At 46.1% G+C, this 14,148-nt stretch overlaps 1 protein-coding gene across 1 annotated transcript; it reads right to left on the bottom strand.

Moving 5' to 3' along the window:
• Positions 1-2,663: 2,663 nt before the first annotated feature.
• CD4 (CD4 molecule) lies at positions 2,664-8,818 on the bottom strand. Its single transcript, XM_071803658.1, has 9 exons — positions 8,685-8,818; positions 6,468-6,623; positions 6,238-6,381; positions 5,750-6,025; positions 4,964-5,326; positions 4,620-4,862; positions 4,411-4,529; positions 4,115-4,182; positions 2,664-2,827 (listed from the first exon to the last, which is right to left on the bottom strand). The coding sequence occupies exons 1-9, from the start codon at positions 8,743-8,745 to the stop codon at positions 2,812-2,814; spliced, it is 1,446 nt and encodes a 481-aa protein (XP_071659759.1). The 5' UTR covers positions 8,746-8,818; the 3' UTR covers positions 2,664-2,811.
• Positions 8,819-14,148: the final 5,330 nt, after the last annotated feature.

Here is a 14,148-nt window from a genome sequence, read left to right as displayed (position 1 = left end):
TTGGAGACTGCACCACCACCTGCCAGCATGAGATCAGGGCTGTGGTGAGGCAGGTGTTCTGCCTCCTGGACTCCCACAGCTGCGGGCAGCACTGTCAGGCAGCACATGAACCTCACTGTTCCCCGAGCCACAAGTGGGCACATTTTCTGCTGCCCGAGCATTTAATCCTTGACAAGCTAGGCTTGATGGACCCAGTGCCAGAGGCCCTATCAGCTTAGTCTCTCATTGTCAGACTGATCATCTCACTGAAAAAGTCAAGGCTTGTATTTTTAGGTACAGAGGTAGTTGATGCAGCTGCCAGAGTCTCAGCTGAGCACCTGAACTGCTGGAGTTGGCTGCAGTGCCAGGGGAGCTTGTGACGGACCCTCACCCAAGATGCTGCTTTGTCCCAGCAAGGGATCAGGTGATACAGGATAATCCCTGTGCTCCAGACACCCATGTGAGCATGAAGAGGAGCAGAACTTGGTACTCGAACAGTTATTTTAAAAAGAGAGTCTGGACTGCAGGAGCAAGTTTTGGTTTTGGTTGAAAGAACTATGTCAAGCACTTTGTCATGATCGTTGTATTGACCACCACTGACCCTGGACTCAAATTCCCTCATACATCTTCCAAAACTGACCTCTCCTTAAATCTTGATGGTGCCTTGTTTAGCAGACTGATCAGCCTCAACTGGCTTTCAATTCACACTGGCAGTTTAGGGCTAGCTGAAAACGCACTAGCTGAAAATGTCTTTCCCACAGGAAAGACATGGACCTGTTGGAGAGGGTTCAAAGGAGGCCACAAAATAATCAGAGGCATGAAACACCTCTGCTGTGAGGACAGGCTGAGAGAATTGGGGTTGTTCAGCCTGGAGAAGAGAAGGCTCCAGGGAAATCTTATTGCAGCCACTCAGTCCTTAAAAGGGGCCGATAAGAAAGATGGGAACAGACTTCTTAGCAGGGCCTCTTGTGATAGGACAAGGGGTAATGGTTTTAAACTAAAGGAGGGAAGATTCAGGCTACACTTGAGGAAGAAAATTTCTATGATGAGGGTGGTGAAACACTGGCCCAGGTTGCCCAGAGAGGTGTCAGATGGCCCATCCCTGGAGACATTCAGTGCCAGGTTGGATGGGGCTCTGAGCAACTGATCTAGTTGAAGATGTCCTTGCTCATGGCAGGGAGGCTGGACTAGATGAGCTTTGAAGGTCCCTTCCAACCCAAACTATTCTATGAGTCTATAACTGAGGGACAGGACAGGAGCAGGAGGAGCAACTGTGTGCACCAGTATATGGACCAAGGCTTTTCCAAAAGTAATGTAGTTTTGTGTGCATAAGCACAAGCTATGGGGAAGGCAAATGACATTGTCACGAGCCTTTGTCAGGTGGTGGAGGAGCAGTCATGATTTTCGTGATGGCCCACACCTGCTGCCACAGCTGCCTGGGGCTGCTTCCCCACTTCTGGAGTGAGATGGGGCTAGGGCGGGGGGAAGATTTCCCCTAGCTCACAGGTGTCGTTTCTGCCGTTGTTACCATCTGTCTTTTTACTGTCAGTAACAGTATGATGCTCATGTGGCTGCTACAAGGAAACCCCCTCCTCCAGTACTGAGCATCCTGGAGGAGGGGTCTACCTCATGGGGAGCACTTCCCACAGCCCAGTGCCCCTCTCTGCCTCTCCTCAGCAAACCCAGCACAAACAAGCAAAACTGGACTGCAGCCAGCGACAGCTGTAGGACCTCAAAGCCTTTCTGACCCATTGCTAGCAGACAGTAGAATAGCTTATACAAACACAAGGCTTCTGTGTACATATTTTAACAGTATGTTTCTTTCAGGACATTTTGGCATCTCTGCAAGACACTTTTATTTCCATCCTAAACTTCCTGGACTTTTTATTCCCTCTTCCCATCTCCTTGAGCCAACAAGGAGCCATTTATGGTGGCTTTCTCAGAAGGATCTCTTCTCTGCACTTTGTGGGCTTGCACAGTCCAAGGCTGGTTTGTTTCCCTAGGAAATGACTTGGTCAACCCCTTCCCAAACTCGCCTTCTATATTGACACTCACAACTTCTTCAGGCTCTGATTTCCAGAAGCCATTGGTATCCCAGACTACATTCCTGGCAAAATTAGTCCTGATTTATCCCGCTGCTCATGTTTTTTTCACTTGTGCATTGCTTTGTTGTGGGACACGTGAAAGTACAGACTGAGGGATGGGGCTGGGGGGCACTGTAGGGCTCAGACTGCCCAGGAAAGGAAAATGAGGATGGACAGGTTTCATGGAGAGCAGAGGGCTGGTGTGTTAAGGAAGGCTCATGGCTGCCAGGGTGGAGAGAGATAGTGAGAATCAGGATTCCACATCCTAGCAGGAAAGGAAGATATATGAATTTGAACCAGATGAGAATGCCTCAGGAAAAAATTTAGCCCAGCTTGCAAAAAAAAAAAACAAAACAAAACCAACAACAACAACCCAACCCTGAAGTAATTTATTGTAGCTCAGGCAGATAAAAGAAGTGCACAAAATCAGTTCCATAAGAAGGTCAAATTAAGTGCAAGAACAAAATACAAGCATATAGGTATGTATACATATATATGCATCTTCTGTTCAGTGTCTCTGATTATAGAACTGGGTATCAAACCTAATCCTTAAGGGTTTCCTGTGCTGTCCATCAGCTCCTATCCAGACAACATCCCTCCAGGACATTAGACTGGGTGAATGATGAAGAAATGAGGAATTAGATCAAAACAGGAGACAGTGAGATGAATTCACAGAGCACTATGTGATGGCAGGTGTTTAGGTACTAGCAGAGACTTCATCAATCCTTCTGACTCCAGTGCTGCAATACTACTTATTCAGCCGACTGCAAGAGAAAAGTGTGATGTGAGTACCAGTATTGCAGAGGTGAAAGGCTTCACTTGGGTATTTCAAAGCCAGCCAACCCCACACTTTTATTGCTTATTGTAGAGAACGACTGCCCAATTCTGTAGCTGGGGATGCAAACGGTTACTTGTGCATCCACATGGCTGTGGTTTAGGTTTCAGTTACACTGAGCTGCTGACTTGGCAAAGAGAGTTAAAAAACAACAGTATCAGCACTTGTATCGCACGGATTTATCTGGTCTCTGATGTAGTTGTATGGGCTTTGTCCTCTTCTTATGGAGGTTATTTTTTAACCTTGATTAAAAGTAGGTGAAAACAAAGTGAATTCTTTGACACGTTATGCTAACCAACTCTTCACAGATTATACCTCCCAGCTATGAATGCAAATAAACATTTTCACTGAATTTGCAGTGACCGTGGAAAAAAAAAAAAAAGTGAAGTTATCACAGTTTGCCACTGTCACCAGTGAAAATTAAGCAGAAATACAGTTCTGTACATATACATCCATTGAACTGGTTAATGCAATCATTTATACTGCCCATAGCCCTCCACTTCCAGTGACAGAATAGCTGCCAGTGTTTTCTCACAACTGCTTATGATGCCTGATATCACATAAGCTTAAATACCTGGAAAATGGCAGCTTCTCTGCTGGGAAATCCTTGCTTTGATGACAAGGGACAGGACATGATGGTGTATCTCCTATCACCTAAGGCCTTTGGGAGAGGGCATGGTTCACAGTGTGCTGGGGTTTTCTCCTCTTTTTATTTGCTCCAACAAGTTTATTGGCAATTTTCACAATTGCAGTCCAGCACTATTCTAGCAGAGCTGGAATCACATCATGGACATCACAGCTTTTTAAAAGGTGTGTTTCATCCTTGAGCTTGTTCATGTGTCTTCCACCTCCACAACCTTGATATCCAGGTCCCAGATCCACTATCCAACCCGTCAAAGGACTTTGGAGCTCCTATTTGGGTTTGGCCAACATCTCTCAACATCAGGGTAATTCAAGTGAAACCTTTTTACTCAAAAGTTTTCTGGCACAGTGCTACTACCATGGGTTTGGGGCATAACAGGAAGTTCATTAAACCTATCTATTTCATTGAACCCTTAAACATGACTTAACATGAGTAAAAGCTGAAAATGCTGAAACACAGCTGTACTGTAGCACCAAGCAGGCTCAAGCTTCGTTTTCCCCCACTTGACCATCAGGCTCCCCTGTCTTGAAACCGGAGTCTTTGCCCATTCCAGATGCCCTCATTGCCACTTACTGTTGACACTGACATGTCTTGTTTTCCAGCAAGTATTGTCGTGCTTGTACCATCCTTTTTGCCCGTTGCTGCCAGGAAAGAGGGGATAAATAACAACAGGATTTTTTTAATGCTTCACCTCTGAAGTGGTGGTAAAGTACTGTCTGATGTCTGCAGACTGCCCATCTCTAACACTTTGCTTTGGGTCTAAGGATTGACTATTTGTTCTGCCCCACACCCAGACAGAAAATCAGACTCCTCCTATGGTTTGGGGAGACTGTCATCTCTTCACCTTTCACAGGGACTGAGGCACTCACCCTTCTCCGCTGCCAGTTTATACCACTGATGGTGCACAGGCATGCCAGGACAAACACCAACACACTGCCTCCAATACTTGCTCCAATTACCACATAGCTAATCCAAACAGGAGCTTCCTCTGTGGAAGAAAATAAGTATTCAGAGACAGATACAAAGAGAATTTTAAAGCTTTTGGGTGAAGGCAGGGATGTGATGCTAATTTCCATACCCACAGTGTAACTGAGGCTGATCATCAAGTCATTGTCTTCTATGAGGTGACAGATCCACAGCCCTGCAGTGCTGACATTCACCTCCACCTTTACTTCATGCTGCTTTGACTTCTTGACATCCATCTGAGTCCCATTCACACGTTCCCAGCGCAAATGTGTGTTGGGTGGGAGTGGGCTAGAGACCTGGCAGGTCAGGGTGATCTCGGCCCCTCTGGGGAGTGGCCCAGCAGGGTTCGCTGAGACTGTGAAGGTAAGAAAAGGACATGGGAGAGAGAGGATGGGAAGAGGGGTCTTGTGGATTCTAGTTTTCTGCAGCTTCATCTCTTGAGCCACTTTCTCTCACCTTTCATCACCACTAACTCTATCTTGCTCTGCACGTATCTGCTGTTGTATGCCAGCTGGCACTGGTAATGCCCAGAGTAGTTGAAATTTACTTTGTGGAGTTTCACTTCTATGGTGCTTCCAGATTTGCCTTCAGGTATTTCAAACAAAAAGGGGTTGCTTTTTCTGGTCTTATGCTGCTCTCCCCATGCTGTGATGTTGAAATCAAGTAGTTCATGAGCAGGTACACTTTCCTGTTGTCTCCAATTCAGCTGTCCTGTGAAACCTTCTTTCCATGTTATCTTCTGGAAGTTCAGATGCCATGACAAGATGACAGTGCTACCGACAGTTGCATACTTTCTTTCCAAGTCTGAATTCTGAAAACCTGAATTCAGAAGACACAAGGAATACAGAAGCAGGGAAAGCCATGGCCACACTTCCCTGTGTCCACCCTTGATTTGGAGAGATGTGTGCTGTGCTCAGTTGAAAGATGACTTGAAGAAAAGCCAAGAGATATCCCAGGAAGGATAAATAGTCAGTGTCTGAGAACAGGTTTAAAGACCCAAAGCTCTCAAGCTTACCAGAGCTGAAAAGAATAGACCCCAAGGAGAGTGGAGTATTTTAGGGCAAGCCTGGAGAGGAAAACGGGAGCAAGTGTGGGACAGAGCTCAGGCAGCAGAGAAATCCCCAGGCTGCAGTGGGCAAATCAACCCTGGAGCACCATTGCTTGGGATACTGGAAAGTAACAGCTCAGCTCATGAGCTGGATCCTGAACCTGCGTGTGAGTTGCATTTTTGTTGTCACATACCTAATACCTTTACATCAAAGGAGATGTTCTGACTAATCAATGGAGAGTCTGAATGGACACGACACGCCCAAGTCCCGCTGTCCGTAGCCTCCAGTTGCTTTAACTTCACTGTGTATTTTTGATGGGTCTTGTCTCCCAATACTATGGGTGTTACAATGTTGTTGTTACTGTTAAACAATGTGATGCTGAGATTGGGTAGAGGATGGGATGAATTTTGCATTAAAGTCATCTCAAGGTCTTCATTTGGCAGGAAGTGCCCATCTAAAGAGACCATCACTATAAAAAGAAAAAGCACAACCAGTAAGTCAACTACTCCTCCTGTGAGAGAGGGACAAGCATTACAGCAAAGAGAATATGGGGACCTTCCGCCTTGCCCAGGACCGAAGATACAGCATCTGGATAAAGAATCCCAGCAGAGAGGTCTCTCTGAGCTCTAAAATCTCCCCTCCCCTCACTTCTTCAGGGACAAAAGCCCTTTAATCACTCACATTTGAAGACATGGAGTGAGACACTGACTGCGTGAGACTCATATTCACAGGTGTAGATGCCAGCATCAGAGAGCCTTAAGTCCATCACCTTCAGGTGTTTATTGCTGGGGATGATTTCCGATCGATCACTCATGGTAGCTTTGCCTTTTTAAACAAGTAAGCTTGGTTAGGAGGGAAGAAGTTTCTCAGCCATATACTGGGGAGAAAGGGTGATGAATTGGAAGCCTTGCCTTTCAAAGGGGTAATAGATGACTTTTTAATAACAAGCTTGTAGTGCTTCCAGGTCACAGCTGCATGAGGAGGTATGCCTCTGCAATTCAAGATGACCGCCTGTCCTGCGACCCCAATCTGTACTTCATTTTGCTGTGCCGTAATGGAGATCAGACCTGAAAGTCAATACCGACCAAAATCAGCAAGTGAATACATCCTGTCCCTCCAGAAAGATGCAGATATTTCTCCTCCCTTTCCCAGATACTGGGAAGATTGACCTAAATTTCTGATTTTTTCATGTCTTTGTCTCATCAACCAATTCCTTTTCTTTTCAGCTCCATAGCTTCCCTCTGCTCCGCTTTTGGCTTTTGACTCTCTAAAGGTTATTCTGTTTCACATACATTCTGAAAGAGGAAAAATGCCAGTGGTTGTGGTAGATTCACAGAATCATAGAATAGTTTGGGCTGGAAGGAACCTTCAAAGGTCATCTAGTCTAACCCTCCTCCAGTGAACATGGACATCTTCAACTAGATCAGATTGCTCAGAGCCCCATCCAGCCTGGGCTGGAATGTCTCCAGGGATGGGGCATCTATCACCTCTCTGAGTAATCTGTGCCAGTGTTTCACCACCCTCATCATAAAAGTTTTCTTCCTCATGTGTAGCCTGGATCTCCCCTCCTTTAGTTTAAAACCATTATTCCTTGTCCTATCACAAGATCTGTCCCCATCTTTCTTGTTGGCCCCTTTTAAGTACTGAAAGGCCACAGTAAGATCTCCCTGGAGCCTTCTCCAGGCTGAACAACCCCAGCTCTCTCAGCCTGTCCTCCTAGGAGACTCGACATCATTCACAGTTTTGAGATGTCAACAGCTTTACTGAAACAGTCTTTTCCCACTGGATGAGATTTTGTTGTCCTACTGGTAACAAAGGCAGGACAGCATATGCCATCCCTCCTTTACTCCCCAGTCAAGACTTGAGGCAGCACTGGCAAATTTGCTCACCCCTTCTTCCGGTTGTTGCATGGAGCAAGACTGAAAACCCAGGAAAATGAAAGGACAAAGTGAAAACCAAAGAAATAAGGCTGGCCCAATGCCAGGTCTGTGTTCTTGAGATGAGGACTATGTGACAGTTTAAGAAGTAGGATGTATAAGGCTGAAGAAACATTAGAAGCACATTATTGGAAGAACCACCTTCTTTCCTTCACTGTAAAGAGGATATCTGCAGGAGACTATAAGAAGGAAATGGATCTCTCAGGGTTGTCTGCAGATCCTTCAGGTGACCCTGGTATTGGAGACCCACAAAAATGCAAAGTAAAAAGTTTACCTTAGTCTAAAGGAGGGTTTTTCGCAAGTTACATATTCCTCTGAGAACATAGATAATCTGCCAATACATGTTTTCAATAATTACACATTGGATCACAGAAAATTATGAACTTGCTTAAACTGTGGAATTATAAATGCTATTAATAAGAGTTGGTAACTTTTGCTTTGCTTTTGGTGCTAGTGTGCACAGAAGAGCTTAAATCTTTCCTCTAAATCTTCCCTCTGCAACCAGAGGAATCACAGCTGAGTATCCAAGAAATGCAGGCTTGGCCTTACTCAGGCACCTTCCTTTCTTGGAAAACGAGCACTAAAAAGTCCTCTAAATCTTATAACGTTAGCAGTCAAACTGAGCAAGGTGGTAGCATCGTCTTTATAAAAGCAAATCTGTATTAAGAAACACAAGTTTTTTTTCCCAAGCAGCTGGAGGCAGAGTGGAGAGCTGTATTTTCCACTCTGTGCTCAGTGTGCTCTCACAGGAACCCCACTCCTGCACCTCTACAGGGCAGCTCCCCAAACTTGGTGAGGCTCCAGGCACCCTGGTTTTGGCTGGCAGTCTGAGCAGGAGTCAGGCTGGGAACAGCCTGAGTCCCAAAACTTGAGCTGTTGCTGCCTCTGAAGTCATAGGACACAGACGGAGGGAGCCCCCCAGCTCCCTGAACCTCTGCCCTCATCTTCACTGCATGGCCCCACAGAAAGCTGCTGGGCAGGGCAGGAGTGGGCCAGACAAGGTAAGGAGGCAGCTGTCACAGCTTCATCACTGGAATGAGCCTCCTTTAAGCCTTGTGAGGGATGTTATGAAAAATATAAAATATATATAACAAATGGCAAATCAAAAGGTACTTAAAACCACTCCAAATGGGGTGAGACCTGTGGAAAGGCTGTTAAGAACTGGGAGGGTTCACTGAGCCAAGGACTCACCCAGATGCAGAACCAAGATGACGCAAAGTGTGCTGCTCACCACCATGCTGCATGGCTCCATCTCTGTGGGAATGTTCCTCCTTGCTGTGGACCGCAGGGCTGGAAATGCTGCTGGTGCCAAGGGGTGCTATCCTGGAAGACTCAAATGCTGTGTTAAAAATATTCCGTGTTTTAGACCTTGGTAGATGGGACCAATGTTCCCAGTGAGTACCCACCATTCTTGAGTGCAGCAAAATGGAAACTCATTGCTAAAGTCACCTGAGCGCCGTGTTTCAGCAAAGAATCCAGCTGCAGAGTTCCCCCTAGAGCGTGGTATTAAACATTTTATTTTAATCATCCCTAGGTTTCTGGCATTCCTCGGGCTACAGGTGTTCATGTTGTCAAGAGTTCTGCACTTTTTTACTTCTCTATGGTGGGTTATCATCGCTCTTGCAGCGATTGAGGTTAAACACATACAAGGTTGCATTAGCCAGACCACAGCCAGCAGGCTGAGGGAAGTAGTTATTTCCCTCTATTTGGCACACCTGAGGTTTCATCTAGAATATAGGATCCAATTTTTGGACCCCGGTACAAGACAGATGTCAACAAATTGGATGTAGTCCGATTAAGGGCCACTGGGATGGTGAGGAGGCTGGAGCACATGACATACAAGTAGAGACTGAGAATTGGGTTTGGTAGGGAGAGCCAAGGTGGGGTCTAATTTCAGTCTCCCATTATCTGAAGGATATCACCTAGAAGAAGGGGCCACATTCTTCTCAGTGGTGTACAGGAGAGGAACAGGAGGCAGCACCCATAGGTTGCAGTAGGGAACTGTTGACTAGATAGAAGGAGCCCAGCTGTGAGCAGGAGGTTGGACTGGAGACCTTCAGGGGACCCTTGCCATCTAAATATTTCTATGCAATTTTGTGATTCTATGATTAAGGACATATTTAGGCTTTTACTGGTTTTCTTGAGTTTGCTTTTTTGCCTTCTTATTTCTTCTCTTAAAAATATCAATAACCACCAACTCTGATGTTGTTGGAAAGACTTGCTTGAATTCTTAGGACTATTCAACATGAAGTCTAGGGAGAAGGGAGGAATGAGGTCAGAAAGAGCAAGATGCCACTTTAAGTGGCAACTGATAGTAAACGATCGTGTTAAAGGCGAGTTATCAAATTAGATGAAGGATCTGACTGTAGCACAGACCAAGTGCTGGGACCACCTGCAGCTGGCTGGGCTTAAAAGGTGAAGGGGACCATGGCTGCTGGTGCAAGCACGCTACTGAGCTCTCCATCGCTAAACCAAGGCATCACAAAAAGGAAGCCAAGCTGGTTAACTAGTCTGGGAAATGAGCAAAAACAGTTAGGCAACCACACCTCCCCCAAAGCAGACACTCCCCATGCCAAGAGGCCCTTGGGGTGGACCTTCCCTGCTGCTTGTATAAGGCGTCAGCCCTATGAGGACTTGTACCTGGCAGGCATCCACTAAACCTCAGACAGATACCACCAGGGGGTCTCTTGTGGCCAAGGTGGCTGAGCCAAGAGGGGCCAGGGAGCCAGCTGATATAGGGCAGATCAGAAGCATCCTACCTCCAAGCTCAGTACTGGTCAGGATGAGGCAAAGGTTGGAGGATGCCACGCTTGTGAAGGCAGCTGGAGGGTGCTGTGTGAACACTGACAGCATAGCAACAGGTCACAAAAGGTCTTCCTGGCATACTTAGCTTGTAAGGCAGAAAGACCAAAGCTGGAAATTCTTCTAGAAACATGCATAAGATGAGGCAGAGTGCTAGGGCTGCAAAGTGTGACAGCGGGAGCAGTGTGAAGAGAAAGGAGTATGGAGTCATCAGGAACAAGGGAACTGAGCTGTACAGAAAACGTGGGCTTCATCTTAAGCAAGAGAGGCTTTATTTAAACCAAAACAGCACACAGCTGCTGACACAAAGTAAGAACTTTTTTATACGAAGACTGGGGAAAATCCAACCAGTACAGATAAGCACATAATGTGGGTTGAAGCATCCGGAACATAAAAACTCCATGTCCTCAGATGAAGGTTCAGGCAGAAGCTGATGAAGCTCAAGGGACAAGCAGTGGGAAGCAAGCTGAAAAAAACAAATCCTGTTTTAATGGACTATGGAAAAATTCTATGGATACTATCAATGGAGAAAATCAGATATCAGAAGTAGAACTAATAATTAGTGGGGACATGGATGAGAGATCCAAGCCCAAGGAGATCTGGATCCCTAACAAAAAAAATCACACTGGTTTTCAGAGAAATCAGTAGGATAGCTGGTGGGATGGTCGCTCAGCTCTAGCTGATAATAGAAACCTTCTGTTACAGGTAGTGTGATAGATAGAAGGCTGGAGTCATGATGGGATTGAACTAAAAAAAAAGCTAGAATATTTTTACACAATATTTATATGTATTATTGTACGATATTAAATATAACATATTCTATTAGAGGATAATTTAAAGTTGAAATTTAAATTATCAGAGCACATGCAACTATCAAAGAGTAGATGAAAACATCAGCACAACATTTGCATGAAGATCAGGTAAGCACGACAGACAATTTGACAGCTTGACAGATGTACACACATATACATCTGAAAAATGCCGGTGCAAGAGCAAAGCAACAGCCATATACACCATAAGAAGATGCACAGATGGCAAAGACACAGTCAGAGAAAATTTGTGGTGTGCCTCGCGCAATGCAAAAATACCACCCCAACACCAGGGAGTATGTGCATGAGCTATTTTGTGCAAAAAAAGCAAAATGAAGGAATCAGCATGTGTGATTAGAGATCACTTCTAATAAGACGCAGTAGCAGTGATCAAGCAGTTTGTTGGGCTACTCTACAGAATAAAGAAAGTGCCATCAACAAGGCATCTATATGCATCTCAATCTAAAGAAACATCCATAACTGAGAACTGGCATAGGGCCCCGGGTAAGATCAGTTCCTGAAACGACAGAAGAAACCTCATCCCCGCTGTGAACACTTACATCACCTGTCCTAGATGGACCAGCAGGAAAAGTCAATCCCCACTTTAAAGTGATATCTACAAATTAACAGGGCCAGTGCTGGGTTTCAAATATTTTAAGTCCTTAAACTTTATATAAAACCTGAAGGCAATGGAACAGGTAAAAATTAAACAAATTGCTGAGTCAAACCCCATCATTTTGTTCTAGCTGGGAATCTATTTTCCTGTCATCTTATGGCTTCATTTTGTTCTTTGCCTTCTTGCTATCTGGTTATTGAGTGAAACCCCACAATCAGAGCACCGTGGGACTGGTGAACTGCTGAACTGGTGCAGCTTTGTAGATTCAGAGTGATCTACCTTTGTTTTTCTGTTTCTTCTCATGGTTTCACATGTTCTTCATTCCTACTTCATTCACACTAATCTTCGTATTTCTGTGGCAAATCTCTACAATTTGATGTTTACCCACCTACATGTTGCAAGTCAATGGGGAAAATGGGTTGCCTTCAACTGGCATTTCTTTCATACATTTTGTCTACTGATTATCTCTACTTCTCATGCGTGCCACTTCCTATTTTCCTGCTGTCTTTCTCTCTCTTTCTGTATCTTTCCAGGTCAGATCACAGGCATCGCTACTCTGGAGTTCACAGATCTCAGTGGGTAAGGCTCTGCTATGTTAATTTTCATTAGCAGATGCCTCCAGCAGACCCGCAACCTCCTTACAGGCAGCCCAGCTGTATCTTATGGTGGTACTCATAAATTAAGTGGTGTCAGGGGATGTCCCCAGGCACTGGAACACACTCATCAGCCCTGTTAAATTGCTAGAACATTTCCTGACAGATTTTTGGTCCAAGACAACTCTCGCACTCCCAAGCAACTCCCGAGATGCATTTAGGTGTTAGCAGGGCCAGGGACCACTCCCATTAGGCGGCTGGCACGTCGCCAGTTCATTTTGGAGGTTAAGTGAGTTTAATAGCCCAGACCATCTCATGCCGGTTGGCCTCTTTGCCAGAAACAGTCCAGGCACACTTGATTTATTAGCACGTCTAGCAAAGGAAGAGCAGGGCTCCCTCCCAAGTGAACATTGATTTCCATTTCATTTTAACTTCCCCCTCTTATTAAAAGGGTTTAATTTCCTTCTTGACTTATTTTAATAATGCCTGCCTCTCTGAGGGATAGGAAAACATGAGCTGGGGTAGCGAACCGTCTGGGGGATGATGCCTGCAGGACCGGTCTGGCCTGGAGAACATCTGCTTGGGAGAGGGGCTCGCAGCCCCTCGCTGGCTCCAGCACCCAGCACCAGTGAGCAAGGGCTGCAGAGAGCTCTTCCCCAGGCTGGTGCTGGCACAACACAGGAGGAAACTGAAATTAAAAAAACTCAAAAAACAACAAAACACCAAAAACTCAGAAACCGCTCTTGAGTAGGCCATCTCCCTCTCTCTCTGTGTTCCTGTGCCTCTTTCATGCAGTGTGGTTTTCTTGTTGTTTTTTTTTTTTTCCTCTCGCTCTTGCTTGTGGCTGTGCTTTTGATCTGGCAGCAGCTTGCTGGGTTGGGGCGAGGGGGCCTCCCCACCATCCATCCGCTCCAGGGCTCCCACACCTCTGCTCTGCTGCTGCACGGCATTTCCCCTTGCCACGGCTGCCGAGCCAGAGGGACACAGCTGCCCCTTGTCCCCGCACATCAGGTTGTATTGGCTTTGGGGACCTGGCTTGCAGAGGGTCACCTCTCTTTCTCACAATTTAAACATCTAAATCAAAGCCGGTCTTTGAAATTACTGTTTAACGTTAAAGCAAACACATGCGAGCAGCAGGCAGGGTAAGAGACCAAATGCAACAAAAAATAGCCAACAGAGATCAAAGAGATGATAGCAGTGAAGGTCATTTCATGGGCCCCACTGTCACTCCCAGACTGGCCAACCCTGCCTCCATGTCCCCTCGAGTGCCTGGGGCCGTTCAGCGGAGAGCAGCTGCCACCCTTGGGAGCTGCTGCAGGAGGAGTCCCTGGGATCAGGCAGGTGAAATCTGCCGACCCCCTCCAGTGACAGATCCCACCATCAGAAGGAGGCAGGGTGGTGAGGCCACCGTGTCAGTTTCAGTTGGGCTTCCTACAGCCCTAAAGTTCTTGTGGTCTTGCCGTGTGCCTGGAACCATGTGGAGGACATGTGAAGCAGCTCTATCTTCACAGCCCAGGCTGCTCCCTGCAGCCGCTAACCCCTCCAGCAGCCTACGGGGAAGCCAAGATCTGCCTTTGCCTCACAAGCATTGCAGCACTTCCTTTCCGAACTTTTGCCCCTACACTTAGCCCCCTTCTTTCCTCCTAACTCTCTTCATTTTAGCTCCACAGCCTTTCATCCTGCAGTTTGCAAATGCAGCCTAGGGATGACTTTCTAAAGCCACTGGAGGCTGTGACTAGCAAAGGCACTGAGATGCCCTCTGAAGTCATGCCCTCCATCACCCTCCCAAGCTACGTTCATGCATGGTTTGATGTTCAGGTATCATTCACACAGCT

The sequence above is a fragment of the Patagioenas fasciata genome, chromosome 1, assembly GCF_037038585.1.
Source record: "Patagioenas fasciata isolate bPatFas1 chromosome 1, bPatFas1.hap1, whole genome shotgun sequence".
Taxonomy (NCBI): domain Eukaryota; kingdom Metazoa; phylum Chordata; class Aves; order Columbiformes; family Columbidae; genus Patagioenas; species Patagioenas fasciata.
The sequence above is the reverse complement of the archived record's forward strand: the minus strand, read 5'-3'. Positions and strand labels throughout refer to the sequence as shown.